This window comes from Neodiprion virginianus, chromosome 1 (assembly GCF_021901495.1).
Source record: "Neodiprion virginianus isolate iyNeoVirg1 chromosome 1, iyNeoVirg1.1, whole genome shotgun sequence".
NCBI lineage: Eukaryota > Metazoa > Arthropoda > Insecta > Hymenoptera > Diprionidae > Neodiprion > Neodiprion virginianus.
The window spans coordinates 7070036-7086292 of NC_060877.1; the positions used below are offsets into that span (position 1 = coordinate 7070036).

The window sequence follows — 16257 nt, forward strand, 5'->3', positions numbered from 1 at the left end:
AAATAAATATGAGAAGAAATTTTTAATTTCTCAATTCCTTCCCTGACTTGGAAAGAAACAATAACTTCAGCTACAGATCTGAGGATTGGCAAGGTGAAACATGCTTTGTGATCGAAAAAAATACTGCAACTGAAAAGCTTAATTCGCTACATTTCTCATTCCGAGATGACAAACTTACGGTCAGACTGACAAGGAAGGTATCCCAGGTCGATCTCACCGATTTGATTTCTTTTTTAATAAATATGTTATAGTAGACTAAAAGCTAAGCGTATTTTTTGTATTTACCATTAAACGCTTTAAAGGCTGTTTCACTCACAAGAACTCGCAACGAGAAATGAAAAATGTTATTTTCTCAATTACAAAATAAAAAAAAAAAAAATAAAAAAACGAGCTAACAAATCGTCCTTGCGTGCCTTACTTTGAGGGGTGGTTTCACCCCCTTAAGGTGTTTAATGGCATATGTAAAAAAAAAAAAAAAAGTAGGCGTCGCTTAGTTTTTAGTCTACTTTCAGAGATCGACCTGGGATACCTTCCTCGCGGGAAGATTTTTGGAATCGAGAGTGGCGATACCTTCTTTCGGAGGAATATATCCGTGCACCTCGCAGTAACTGCCAGCAGGACCAGAGGCTCCGGGTGTGTCGAGGGTGAAGAGGGTGGTGGCGGAAGTGTTGAGGGTGTCGGAAGCCTGGTGAGTAGCCGAGTTCGGCTGGTGGATAGTGGACCTCGAATCCTGTACGCTGGTTTGGTGCTCCTGCTGGGCTGCCAAAATCTCTTCACGCCTGCACTTGGCGCATCTGCGCATCTCCGAGCGAACGCGAAGCAGCCAGACCATACCGAATAGAGCCATGTCAACCCGTGGAACGTTTTCCCCCGACGGAACCGTCATTCTCGCCGAAACGCAGTCATCGATTATATGCTCCACCGATATTCCGTGATACATCACCGGATAACGCACTATTCGACACTGTTTAACCACCGCACTGGAAGAGCGTCTTCAGGACTCGCTGCGACGAGTCAGCGACGATTCGGACCTTCCGCATCCTCGGTTCACCTTCATCTTCGCAGAGTCCTTTTCATTCGGGTCATTCTCGACTGGGATCCTGACTTTTCGTGTGTTCGTGGAAAGAATTCCGAACTCTCCAGACTGTTTGAGTATAATTTGGCAAGTTCTCATCTACGTGTGTTCGTCTCATCCACCGGAGGCTTGTGTTCTCGTATTACGGATCAACGAAACAGAAAATAAGCTGGGATTTACTCCCGCTGTAATTTATAATTGAAGAATCTTTTTAGATACTTTGAGAGTACCAAAGGGCGCTAAGCGCTGATCAATTAACAATGCAAAGAATCTCGTCGCTTTCCCTGAGAATTTTTCAGCTGAACGATCGCCATTTAGGGTTGGGCAAATAATTTCACGTCGTATTCACGCAGCCTTTGTGCAAGGAAAGGGGGGAAAACATTTCAGCGACCAGGTGGCTGGAAGTAAAATCTGCGATGAAATTGTATCCCGCGAGGAACCATCTACCCGGGGTGAAAACCTCGCCCCGACACTCAGGGATTCTCCATAAATTGTACAAAACCGTAGAAACACAGCCCTCCTGATACCCACACGTGCGAGAGATAGACTCCTTTTAATCCCTCTCCCGTAATTCGCAGGACACGCAATTAAAACTTGGTCAATTCCACCGCCTAGGGTCGAATCTGGTACAACAAGTTACACAAATTCTCCCCCATTCTTGGAGCAACATTCACCTTCCGCCCTACTTCGTTCGAATAAAGACTGCGGAACGGTGGAAAATCTTATTCATTTATTTATTTATTTCATGCAAGTAAAAGCGCGGTGAATAGAGAGAGAACGATTTTCAATGGTGATAACGCGGATATTCAGCCACGAGTATCCAGCATTTTACGCTTCTTCGATTCGTTCGTTATTTTTTGACGACTCGATCGTAAACGCGAAGTAGTTGATTGGCGTTCGAAACGACGATGAAGAAAAATGACATCGACGTAGAAATATTATGTTGCCGTTATAGAAAACGAAGAAAAAGTTTTATTATTTTTGTTTTTAGTGCTCGTAACAACATCATGAACGCGTTTATAACTTGGCTGCGGGTTATCCGGCGTGAATACAAATATATAAGTTCGGAGCCGTCCTGCCGGGTTGTGCGTTGGGCATGTCCTTGTAGACATGTGAAAAAATGGGGATGGAAAGGGCGGAGCGGTCGGCGACGTTCTGAGGAAGATTTATTTGTACGACTCCGATAAATTTATCCTCAAGGCGAGAGTAAGGAAGCGTGTTTTTGAACGAAAGGAACGTATAGCTGGTTCCTGGCGACGGTGAGGAAAATAGTGGACAAGAAAGGGAAACACTCGACGTATAGTGCAAGGTCCGTTCCATCGTCGGTCGAACCACCCCCGATACGTCGGCGTTATTTCGACTAACTTACGATCGGCCCTCGAGAGGATTTTCGCGGCGATTTCGCCTGTTAATCGTTATTTCAAGAATTATATCCTGATTTAAGGTTGCATCTTAGTCGGCTTGGCCGGGTCGCGGAGAGGCGCAAAAGCGGGAGAGAGAGTGTCCGAGAGAGAGGGAGAGAGACGGAGAAGAGCCATTTCAGCGGGAGCTCGAGTAATGGTACGAGACTAATAAACTACCCTCGGCTTGGCCTGGGATTTCGTGCGGTGGTGCTGGGAAAGCACTCCGGGCCTTTCGCCAACCGGAGGGTGTTGCCCGAGCTTGAGAAAACTGCGAATTGAATATTGATTCCAAGACCGCAAAATTGCGACCCGAGAACCCGTAAAGCTCAATGCTGCACGGGTCTTCTTCTCTTCCTAAATACCTCCCCCCCCCCCCCCCCCTCCTTCCCCCGTCTGTTTTTGATCATCTCCTAAAGTTCAACTTTTATTCCCAACTCGGTTATTTTATTATCGCGATAAAAAATACCCACCCTTCCTCATTTTCCTCCTTTTTTTTTTTTTTAGTACTACTTTGCAAAGTTCCGACTCCACTCCTGTTTTTTTTCTTTTTTATTTTTGTTTTTTATTTTCAATTATTTGATTGTTTTTTTTTTTTATATTTTTTTTTCGTTTTCACTTTTCGCCCGTTCCTCTTCACGGAGCTTTGTCTTTGTTTGGCACACGTTTCGCTGGTCGTTAATGTGTCAAGGGCGGCAGTTTCGAGGAATGTAAAGTAACCCTTAAGCGCTGAAGACTTCCGCGAAATTTCGTTACGAATTACTTGGAAATGGTTCATCGACGTGGCAGCGAGGATGAAAAGTTTTCGTTCAAACTTCCAAGCCGTTAAAATTAATCCGCACAAAAATTTTGTTTGCAAGCTTGGCGTCATCGTTTTAAAGCCGACGATGGTGACAATCATCCTCCAAAGGCGCAAGGCAGGTCAGACGTCTTCCGGCTGAAATACGCACGGCAGTACCTTCGACACATTCCCTTTGTCTCCAGATATTTTGTCGTATTATTTTCACGCTCGTAAAGTCTGAAGGTTTCCGAGTACCTTTACTCAAGGCGCATTGACAATGGATGAGGAGGGGAGGCAGAAGACGGATAGTCATTAGTCGGGGAATTGCTCGAGGCAGAATAAGCAACGTTTCTAAAAGTATTCTCTTTCTCTCTTTCGACCTTCTCGCCAATTATTGTAATCTGCTGCCACGTCGAGGTCGAGGCTGTGCAGTGATAATCGTAAATTCTTTAATTATATAGGTACGTCATAGCTTTGGCTCAACTTTTAAATTTACAACTGTAATTTTTGAAATTGAGTTTTCCCCTCGTCAAAGGCAGCGCGAGTCTGCGTCTATATATATATATATATATATATATATATATATATATATATATATATGTATATAACTATATACAACCCACTTGCAATTAAACACTTTTCTCACGACGGAATTCCGCCAAGCCCAGATCCACGCTAATTAAGAAATTCAAATCGGCTCTCTGCGGGATGCGAAAATGATTAATCAAGAAACATTGTATTACAATGAATTAAGACGTATTCATAACCAGCATTCGTCGAAAGGGCGTCATTGGGAATTTTGCAGCCACGCAATTAGCAGCTTAAGAAGCCAGTCGGCCGTATCTTCGACGGAATTAACACCTAGTGAACAAAGAAAAGGCGATATTTACTCGGGATTGAATAAAACAGACGTCAGCGATCCGATGACGTCGTCAAAATTGCCAAACGTGCAAATCTGCCTCTGGGGTTTTCGTTAGTCACGGTGTGCGGTCAAAGAGCGACGTTAAAAGGGATCTCTCGCAAAATCGCGATACCCTAGGATCGATCTGGTGTATCATTTGCATGACAGGACGATGATCGAGGTGACTTTTATTAGGTACATAGTTCGGATACTGCCAAGATATTTCATAACATTTATTGGCCAGCAACAATTTTTCACGCTTTCACGATACCCTCGGTGTTGCCATAAAAGTTGGAGCGTAATTTTGAACGGTCATGTAATAACAACGCGATCACAAAACCCCGGACAGCCGCTTTGGATATCTTTTAAGCGCGGGTATTAAACGAGTGAATATCCGCAATATTCCGTGAATATTCCATGTATAAAGAATAAGCGCGAGATGAAAGTGTGAAGTAAAGGAAATTTTCACTCGGTATTTAATTATTCAGAATTTCGAGCTTTCATCAGTTCGGTGTATAGAATTCCCGGAACTGTTTGGTCTTTGTCTTTGACTGGAGGATTAAGCGACTGAGAATGACAAGCTCTTGGAATTCGTTCCTCTCTCTTGCCAGAGTGACTAATTCGTAGTATTTTAAAAATACGCCTATTCAATGCGAGTCTCGGCTCGTTCTGCCTTGAACGCAGTGTCTCGTATTCACCCTCGAGCTAACTGAACCAATTAATTAAGGTCCGTTCTTCTACATGCGTTACACACAAGTAGAGCGTTACGCACTGACGATTATCGTCGTTATCACCGTAGCCATAGCATCGGGATTATGATTACAACTGGGATAGAAGTCGCGTCTTGAGTTTACTCAAAGCGTACGTATTAGTCGTCCGACCAAGGCAGGAAAATTATACCGCGGAGCATTCTGTGTATGGACTACATTAATTAAGGCACGTTTGTATGCAGACGCCGTGAATAGATAAGGCAAGGACGTAACAACGTCGGAAGGAAGGAAGGAAGGAAGGGGGGAAATGAGATGGTCCAAGGACCAAGGTTTACGTGCAATTACCCACTTCGAGTCCTCCGCCACACGGTGAACGACGGAGGAAAAGAGAGAGAGAGAGAGAGAGCGAGAAACGTTGTGGCCGAAATATTTCTACCGTGGATTGATATACGGACACCGGGAAATTTGTTTTTTCTTTACCACAGTGATTTCATTTCACTCTCTGTTCTCACGGCGTGTGTTTCATGGATTATTGTGTCGATTCATCTTCCCTTGTACGCAATATCCCGGCAAGCTCAAGTTACGTCACGTCACAATTAGATTTACAAGCTGTACGATATACGCCTTACACCCATCTGCGTGCGGTTTCATTAAGCACCCTCTACAGGGGCTGCGCGGTAATTGAATAGACGGTGATACATGCACAATTTTACTCTTGTCGTTAATAATCGTAAAAAATTTTAGTCGCTAAACTAAGCCAGAGCTTTCCAATCCAGGAACTAGTTCTCGTTCGACATAGCCTCAAAAAGCTGTGTCAGAACTATTCTTCTCTTTGCCACAAGTTTGCGTTACCGCAAGGCTGTTGCATTAACCGGCGATAACTATCGTGGTCGAGGAATCCCCGATAACAGACCATTATCTATAATCGCTGAATTGATTGCCAATTCGCGTGCCGCAATGGCGGTAATTAAAGCTTAGCTTCATTAGCTGTCTAAATTACCGAATTTCGATTCCAAATCCAAGAGAAAACAAAGACATTTCGACCCACGGAAATAACCGACAGCGTCTAATTGTAAGAAAAACTCTTTCCGCCTTTTCTGTTAGGAACGAAAAAGAGGTGTCAAATTAAAATGCGAACCCCAAACACCCGGTGGCTCTCCGTCCATTTGCAAATTATTGTTTGCGAGGAGCAGGTCGAAATTCAAACTGAAACAATGACCGCCGCCGAGCAATTCTGTTCGACGGTAAGTGGACGCGGACGTCTTGATTCGACCGGTTCGCAAGCTCACGTCGTCTTGAACAAACCCTCGTTAGTAAAAGCATTTCTCTGCCGAGCCCTGAGCACCCACCGAGTGCTGGCATTGAACCAGTAAAGCTAGTGGACACAGTTCGTTAGGCAGCGATATTTCGTCGCCCGGATGGAATAGTTTACCGACCACCACTTCGTCTCTCACGCGAACAAATTCCAAATCGGTTTGCGTCTTTGCCCTCTTTGAACTCGGTGTGAGTTCAGTGATGAATTGACAAGCGAAGACGATACGTCATAGCGGATGTTCGTTGTTCACTGGTTGTTTTTCCAGGATGACAAAATTTTTGGGAATGTTAATGCCGAGAGATCGGGGCGGTTCGAAGATCGGAAGAAAACACGGCCAGCATCAATCAAGTGATCTGACAAGAAAAAGCAGATATCCAGTCGGCGTCAGTGCGTCGTTTCCAACTTCAAACTCGGCGAGCTTTTTGCTTCGAGTTTGGATAAAGATAAGTTTTAAAGTCGACCTGGCCAGACCGCGTTTCGCCCCCCGACTCGACTTCGGCGACTGTCTTTTGTGATCTACTAGCAAAGTTCGGCGATATTTTACACCCCTGAGTCATCCTCCCAGCTTTGCGAAAGCACGCCGAGCGTCTGGGTGTCCAGGTTACTCGGTATAAGCGCGCGGATCTGGATATTCCAGTCGGCCAAAGATTATACACGCGATTCTCCTCGTTCCTCCAATCTCGGAGAACAGGTACAGCATCGCACGGCGAAACGCTCGGCAATATCGGCACGATATTCCCATCCAACCGTCGGAGCAGCCTTGTTTTTACAAAGAGAGAAAAAGAAGTAGGAAGACGGCGCAAAATCACGCGGTGCCCGCAACGCAATTTATAAAACTGCGGAGCGAAACGGGAGAGGTACGAAATTTTACGAGGGGATGAGGGTGAAACGTTTTCATCAGTTTTCAATAAAACCCGACTACATTGTTATTTACATAGGACACTGCTGGGTCGTGGGATTTTGTAATACGTTGTATTTTCAATCGGAGGAAACTAATATCGTCGCTTCGATTTCAATCAAATTTAATCGCCACGCTGAACTGAAGTCACCCGAACAACGCTGGGAAATCATATTTTTCACATATGTATACATGCGAGAATAATTATTCTGTAACATGGCTCGACGCAACAATTTTTTTATAATACAATACGGATGTCAATTCACACGTAATTTTTTTCCTGTCTTTTCAAAAATGTTTCTTTGTCGCTATGAAACAGTGCAATACTTCATACATTCTGCGGTTTTCCTAAAATAAAAACATAGCAGTAATTCGAAGCGACTCTTTCTGAAGTTTGGAAGAGGTTATATAACCGTTCCACCTTACCTCGCGTATGTTTCTGGGAAGTTTGGTACCCTCGAAACAATATAATGGGAGCGTTTCAATCAAAGTTTGAGACGATGTACATATACTTTCGGCATATATTTATACATATTATATATTATATATATACACCTTTAAATTATATACATACATATATATGTGTAGATAGACGGGACGTGGAACGTAATCAAAGAACACTTTTGCGATCCGTCTCTCCGTCTTCTCTAAGGATTCTAATTTACCAGGGAATAATTATTCCTAGGTAAAATTTGGCTCGTATTATATAACTAATTGTCGGGTGAAATGGTACCGGTTCGTTAAGGGTGACGCCCTTGTTTCGCGAGCAAGAAATACCCTATTTGCGTGAACACTGATTGAAATACGCGCTGCTAAAGGAGCAGAAGCACTCATTTTTCACCTCACATTTCGACCCGCACACTCGAGGATAATTAATTTCTGCTCGTGAATCAAGACACGTAACGCGTTTCGATAACCGCCTGTTTCGAATACTTATTCCGGGGCAACGCGATCGTTACATATGTTTTTTCAGGTGAAATAAACCTGCGTTGGTATAAGGTATGTATTATTATTGCGTTAAACAGGGTGAGCAGCAAAAGCTCGCGCTTCGAATAACAAGAATTTCCAACGTCAAGTATACACTTTGGCGGTATCATCAAACTTTCTCGGTACCCATTACGAGCCTGAATATACATGTACATATAGACTATGTGTACATATATAACGATGAGTCGATATTCAATTTCGTTTCGGCGAATTAATGGTCCCTGTGTAAATTAACTTTTCACTTCGCACTCAATCATTTCAACTCTCCTCCAGACTCGTTGCCGTTACGATATACTTCGTCGTTTGCTGATATTTAAAAAAGAAGTATAAAAATTCACGACAAAAATTTGCGCACGCAGAGCAGTGTCATGCTGCGGTATTATTTATTCAGCCTCTTGTTTTATATCTGCTTTTCATTTCCCGTTGAAAAAGAAATTCGCGTCACAGCACAATCGTCGTGACTTTCCGATTTAAACATCAGGTGGTTGAGTATACCAGAGAATCCGTATTAGTATAAATTGGAAACTTTATCGTGAAACGTTACGATCAATTTCCCGCAGACAAGCGGATGTTAAAAACTGGAGCTCACGGTAATTTTCTCACAGTACTACGAATCATTTATACAAATTAGAGCACGTGCGACGTGTGACGAATAATCTGTCGGCGTTTACGCGGGGCGCGGATGAAAGTCTCACCAATTTTTTGACGGAACGAAAACGGCAAACGGCAAATTTTCATGGGGGTGAAAAAGAAAATGCAGCGACACGAGTTTTGCGATTTGTTACTGTTTATCCACACCGGGTGTTTTTGCAGAGCGGTATAACGAGCCCCCGAGGAAAACGAAACGAAACGAAGCGAAACGCATAATTATACGAGGGTGTTAATTTTTCGTCGTACGCATTGAAAACTGGGAGCTACTACAGCTACGTCAGCACCGAGGTAACGCAGTAGTTCCGAGGCATTGACGGTGCTATTTTGAAATATACTTTTATCGTGAATGATTCACGGTTGAAAAAGATGCGGTAGTAATAAAATGAAAATAAAATAAAATATTACCGGGGCTCGTCCGAAGAGCTGGGTGTATATATAACGATTCGACGAATGGGTATATCAGGTTATTATTACTGTATACTACGGTAGTAAAACTTACGCGTATAATAAAAGATTATTATATAATTTACGAATGATGAAAATTCAACGAGTATGCGCCCGTGAAATTGCAGAAGGGTAAAAATACTCGTTATAAAAATCTGGACTATGCGTATATGTATATAAATAATTTTTAATAGAAATTCAATTATACGGATTCTGTGAGAAATATTCTGAAATCCAGGCTGTGACGATGATTCCGAATTTGTTGTTTTAAAGCCGAATTTAAAAACGTGATAACTTGAAAATCATATTCTGAATAATTTCAATCGCGGCGCGTACGTTTGTTGACTGAAAATTTTCATATCCTCGATTCACCGACACAATTCTTCAACACGCATCCGTAATAGGAATAACTTTGCGATTGGGAAATATCGCGGCGGTCCGAACGGGTAATATAACGAACGATCGGGTGAAATTGCCCAGGCGAGGGAACCGAGAGGACAGGAATTGCTTTTCATTCGAAATGTATCCCGCGCCTGGATCCGTGCCATTTATTGTTTAATCCGATAATACGCAACGTGAACCGAGAACCGGACCCAATCTGGCCGCTGCAGCAAAGCACGCGTCATTTCGAAGGTACGTACAGTAAACCTATACGTAAAACAAATCGGGCACAAATCCCGCATTTAAAGCGCAGAACTAGAAACCGAATGGCATCAAAACAACACACCTCGGCTCGTTTTACAGTTCAGAGAACATCGACGGAAATATTTCGATCTATACGCTCGCCGACGATAAGGTAAAAAAAAATCATTTTCTGTTTCAAGCATGAACGTCTGATCGTGATTCTGAGCTTTTTTAAAAAAAGATAGCTAACATTACCACCGCGATATTCTGCACGAAATTTCAAATGAATTCAGATGTATTGATTTACATTCATTTTGTTGATCATTATTTATTTATTTATTCGATTATTTGTTTGTTTTTTTCGCCTACTCAACCTTTATGGATACGCGTAGGAGAATTTCTACCTCGTCAATCTCTTCGTTGCCTTGGCAAGCTGCTGCAGCAATAGCGAAACCGATCGATCTTCCAGACGACGAGAAGCTCTTGTTCCTCACCTTTTTTACCCTCGTTTCTTTTTCTTTCTCTCTTTTTTTCCTGCCCTCCCATCAAACGAAATTCCTCTTCTGTCTTGTACATACACAGTAGGAACAAGTTGAACGAACCCTCCTCAGGGTAAGCAAAACAAGGACACACGCACAGGGAAGGTGTGGGTGTCTCTTATTTTCGGTCGAAGGAAGGAAGGAAGGAAGGAAGGAAGGAAGGAAGGAAGGAAGAAAGGATGACGAGATCTGTCGGCTTGCTCTTGTATCTTCGGGTACTATCAACCTTTTTCCAGTTTACAAATACATGCATATCAGAGTAGCTGCAGAAGGGCGGTGGGTAAAAAGAGTATGGCAAGAATAAACAAAATACATAAACAATAAATGCGAAGAAGATGATGGAACGTTAAAGTTGATTGCCGTATGGTCGACACATATTATATGCATGCAAAATGTGTGAAAAAAATTGGCAAAGATTTTAGTATCCTCCGTTGGACGAAAGAAAAATCGATAAACCGAAATACCGGAGGACAAACGTTGACCCTGTACTTCGTCTTTCTCCTCCCTTTGTTTTACCGTAAATATCTTTCGCTGGAATGGTATATAGAGAAGAATTCAGGCTCGTATTAGAGATCGCAGTGCTTAATGGAGTTGAAGAGAAAAGCTGAGGAAGATTACCAGTGAACAAAATATTTCCAAACATCCGTACGAGTTTTTTTTTTTTTTATTTTCATAGAGTATTTTACCTTCATTCAAGCATCAAGTGTCCAATTAATTCGAATAGAATTGTTTTTTTTTTTGTTATCATTACAGAAAATAATATCATTCAATGGTTTTCTCGGTAAAAGGGGTACCGAGAAATTTATATTGAAGCCAAATAATAGCAAACAGTTTTAGCGCGGGTATAAAATATTACCGGAAATCGTTTTTACCGTTAATTACAGAGATCGAACGAGAAATTGTGATATATAATTAACAAAAAGATAAGGAAGAAAGAGAGAGAGAGAGAAGATAAATCTCTCAATATTATAACCGAGACAAAAATTGATTTCACGATTGCCCTCCTGACCGACGAATATTCGGCACGATGAAAGTTTTGATGACGGTTAAAGTGAGAAAATGAAACTTTGATTGACGCGGAGACGACGCGAACCGCGATGACAGATGTATCAGAGGAATCCAGGAGTGCGGTAAAGGAACTCCAGGGGATCGAATGCTCCGCGATTAAGGGACGTTATTCTCTGTCGCGTCGACTCTACCGCGGCATATTTTGACGGAGGCAGATTGTGGGAAGGGCATTAGGGGTTGATAAGTACGATCGAAACCGGGAATTAAACCCTGTGCATATTGAAAAAAAAAAAAAAAAATAATAATTCAACTATTCACCGTTACAGTTATCATAGTTTTACTTGTTCATATTTCTCCACTCGCACGAAATGGCGACACTTACACGGGGAAGAAAAAAAAAGGAGCGCGAGAGATGGGGAAGAATGACTGACGCGTCCGGTCGGCGTTATTAAATCGCCGTCAATGCCATGCCGGAACCAAGATGCGAGAATGCAGGTTAGAGGTACAGGTGCTAAATATTCCCCCACTGACATTTCCCGTTTAATATTCCGAGCAGCTCGGTTAAGCCTGATCAGGAAGATAATCCGAGTTCTCGGAGCTCTGGGTTTAGAGCGGTTGCAATAATTCATCGGTAGGTATATATACATATATATATATATGTATATATATACGTATACACACACACAAGGAGGCAAGAAACTCGGCGAATATGTTACGCATAAATCGCACGAAGAGACGAGGATGAGAAAATTGTAACAATACTGCACGTCGCGTGAAATATGCAAGCGTCAAATTGTCATCCGCTTGAACGTCGACGAGACGGAGGAAAAGAAGAACTCGGCAAATGACTGGGAAAAATACTCTGAGAATAAGAGACTGAGGAGAGCGAGGCCTGCGGTTAATTGTAAAATGTGAAATATCGTGCATCAGCAGCTGTGGCTGTAATAAAGGTAAGTGATATCCGTGGACATAATGCCTTCTAGTCACTCGACGCATACAGGAACGTTTTTAAATCTCGCAAACTCTGCTCTGCGTCTGCCTTGGGGGTAAATTTATTCTTTCAAAAAGCTCGTCGTGACGACGACGACGACGATGATGATGATGATGATGATGATGATGCAGCGAGGGATGACGATAACTACATCGTTTGAAATTTTACTCGAGTCTCGCTGCTCTCTTTCTCTCCCTCTCTCTAGAATCTTTCAAAGGTTTATCAACGTATTTCGAGGGACTAAATAATTCACGCACGGAACCCTAATAATATCTCGTTAACTTAAAGAGCCAGCCTAAAATTCCTCTGACTTGAATTTCATTCGAGAAACTTCTTTTCAGTTTACAAATAAATTAAAAACCTCAAATTGACTTCGACAAAGTATTCTGAATTTAGGGGCTAAAGTTGCAAAAGGTGAAAAAGGGACGTCGGTCAGTTTTGCAAAACGCCATCCGGCAGGAATAACATTTCACGGAGCTGGGGTGAAATGACGTTGGAAGAGGGTTCCGGCCCGGCAGGCTAGAGATAATTGTCCGGGAAAGATGGAGCTTTCCGCAGGCTGTGCATGCTTGCAGTCGGAGCTTGCTAATGGCGCAGCGCCGCGACGCTATGAAAAAAGGTACCCATTAAATTTTTCCCCAGTAATTCATCCGATGCCCTGAATTGAGCAGAAAATAGAAAAAAGTTAAGAAGAAGAAAAAAAAAAAAAAGAAAATTGTTAGCGAGGTTTTTCAAGTTGAGCGAAAATGGAAGGGAGCAAATGTTTCTCACTTTTCACTTTTCTATCTTCATTGTCTTTGTATTTTTTCCGCACGCTCTGAAATAATCATCTACATCGAGAGCTCCTCTCTTTTTTACCCCATTTGAGGCGAGCTGATGCGAAAAAATCGATCTCTGCACAAAACCGATTCTTTTTTATTCACCCTCGTGCATTTAGCGAATTCGTGCGTACTTTCGATGTTGGGAGTTTGCCGTTGCGTGTACCTGAATTTATATATACATATACACATATACATACATATACACACACACACACATATATATATATATATACATGCATACTGTATATGAACCGATTTTTCGCAACCGATAAATTCTCCTTTTCTTTTTTTCTTCTTCTTCGAGAATCAAGCTGATGATACTGATGCGGAAAAATTGAATGCTAGAGTTGATTGAAAAAGCGAAACCTACCGAAGCGTGAGCATTAAAAAGTCTATGTTTAGTATCGACCTATTGTTTTCATGCGATTGTGGGCGTAGTGCGATGCGGAAAGAGAGAGAGAGAGAGAGACAGAGAGAGAAAGAGAAAGAATAGGATTCACTATATTTCACGAGCACAGCGCCGGTGAGCAGCCAATAAATAATGTTTGTTAGGTGCACAGCAGTACCGTGAGTATAGATACATGAATTTATAATAAACCGATATTTCTGTTTTGCAAGCAGAAATCAATTTAATTTGTACTCGCCAACGTATATGGAGCAATGTAGAGAGTAGGAATAAAGCTTATTGAATCACGTTCGTTTATTAAATACAGTGTTTATACATATTTAAATAATTAACACGATCGTTATTATCCGTGATGAATCTTGACGAGAGCCGCGAATACTACTTTTTCCATATGTACGCGCGTACAGGGTTTGCAATTAAGTTGAAAATGGCCCGAGAGCGTAATTTCTTTTCGTTTAACATGTAGCGTTACCCAAGCGAGCAATTTAGAATTCAGCTCCAAACAGACGGTGAAAATAAAAACTCGTTCCAAAGACCGGCCTTCATGTTACACACGTTCCGTCCCAATTACACCTACGTATACAATTTGAAAGAAACCTGGCACATCCCGCATTTTCTAGAGAATCGACCCGATAACTAAAAACTCACGCGCCGGGACAAATATATGTGAATTTACGCGTAACAATATAACCGCACACGCGTAATGTTACGTGTACGGAAATTTGGTGCTTCATATATAAATGGCTGAATTGGTATTAAGAAAAAAAAAAAAAAAAATCGTAAAAAGAAGAAACAGTCGGCGATAGTACAGATTTTTATAACCCTCAAATTTTTTTTTGCGTAGTTACTTCTATACCTAGCCCCATAAAAATAATATGGTTTTCGCATGGGTTCCCGCAGTAAATAAAATTTGGGGAGTATAAAAGGGTGTATATCGATAAACTGCAGGGACTCTGATGATTGGGATACACAATGGACTCTCCCTCTAAGGTATAACCGAAATAAGTGTTTACGCACGGGGTATTTTTCCCCTTTATTTTTCCCCTTTCAGTCTCCTCCTTTGAATAACCGACGCGGCGATGTCAAAGACGAGTGGGTCTGCGACACCCGCACAAAAAGAACTTAGGAGAAAAAGTTTTCACCGCGAGTTGCGCTAAACGGGGCAGATAAATCCAAAAGGATATAGAAAAGTTTTCCGAGGAACGGAGCCATTTGCAACTTGGTCTCGTGGTTGCATAAATCCCGGGTGACCGTATCTTCGTTCCCTCTTTTGTGAAGGGATTCTTAGATTTCGAACTAAAGATTTATACCCCTTTTATGCAGAGACGAACAAGTTCGTTAGACGCCTCCTCCGTGGCCAGCGATACGACCAATGTACTTTGGGCTGAGTACAGAAAAGAAATTACGATGAAAGAGAAGCCCGATTGAATCGTATGATGAGGAGAAATTATAAAGAGGAAATTTCTTGTCAGGTATATACGTCTTATTTCTGTACGAATAGAGAGCGTTCTGAGGTCACGGTGATTTTCTTCTGCACTTTTGACGGTCAAAGAATTCGATCGATAACGATGAAAAAATATTTTACGAATCGGCAGAGTCGCTATTTCGCAGGGAATAAAAATAACAGCTCGTACATGAAGTGAAATTGGATCAACCGTGGGATGGAATTGTCTTGAGAATTGCTTACTCGATGCATCATTGATGCAAAATAAAGGTAAAAGGTAAGGTGGAAGACTGCGTTAAAATTCAAAGTGTGGTAGTAGTAGTGGTAGTGGTAGTGGTAGTGGACGAAATGTTTTTCTACCCTCCGTCCGTCTAAAGTCGTTTCAGGCAGTTAGTTTATTGCTTCCTGGAGGGATCGCGTGGAAACCCTAAGGTTTTTTTATAGCCCGTATTGAGTCTGAATTTTAAGTGAAAATGGAAAGAAGAGTGTGAGGTATTATGGACGTATCTAGTTATTTAGCGAAAAAAAAAGGTGAAAAGCGAGAGAAATCGATCTGAAATTGATATCTTTATGTACTTAAGATTATATCCTCGCACCTGGATGCAGGATTACGTGAAGGGGCTGCGAATATTGGTGAAAGCGAAGGAAATAAAGCGGGAAAAAATATCGCCGACGATTCGACGCGGTCCCTTTTAATATTAAAAAGTTTGCGCATAAAATTCCAACAGCGAATGTCGACGTCGCGCCGAGGACGCTTGTCTCGTGTAGTATAAAAGAGCGGACAAAGGAGTAACAGACCGCGAATATCCCCCGCAGTAAGGTGAACCGAAATTTTGCACTTTTGTTCCTCCTCTTTTTACTACGCAGAGGAAAATTCCACTCGCGTATTTCGCAGACACAGTGAAACCGAAAGCTGAGGATACACGACGACAGGATTGGTTGTTCGTACGCGTGTCTGGCTGCAGGGAGGAAAAGAGGTTGAAATGACGGAAGATAAAGAAAGGAAGAAAAAAAAAGATTAATTTTTAAGAGCGATGGTACGAATTTCGCAGGACGATTCGTGCTTATTCCGTAAACTAAACAGAATCTTTCTACACAGTTGGAGTAATTATTTGCGAGTATTTACCAATGAAAATATTGACGGAAATGAAAGAGAAGAAGAAACGAGAAGGCAGTGAGAAATTTACGGCGTGAAAGTTGAGACAAGTTTTCAACGAGCCTTTGATCACCTTCGGTGTGAAAGTGGGCGCGAGCTGCTGATG

General features: G+C 42.0%; 1 protein-coding gene across 11 annotated transcripts in view; it reads right to left on the reverse strand.

The window, feature by feature from the left end:
- Positions 1–16257, reverse strand: part of LOC124302773 (disks large 1 tumor suppressor protein) — a 325653-nt gene that overhangs the window by 188907 nt on the left and 120489 nt on the right. For 10 of the 11 annotated variants that reach the window (XM_046759330.1, XM_046759347.1, XM_046759390.1 and 7 more), the window contains exon 1: positions 571–901. The exons of the other annotated variant lie outside the window; for it this stretch is intronic. In XM_046759330.1, the coding sequence (XP_046615286.1) occupies positions 571–886 (316 nt within the window). In that variant the 5' untranslated portion in view covers positions 887–901. Of the gene's footprint in view, positions 1–570; positions 902–16257 lie in introns of those variants that run through there. 11 annotated transcript variants of the gene reach the window in all.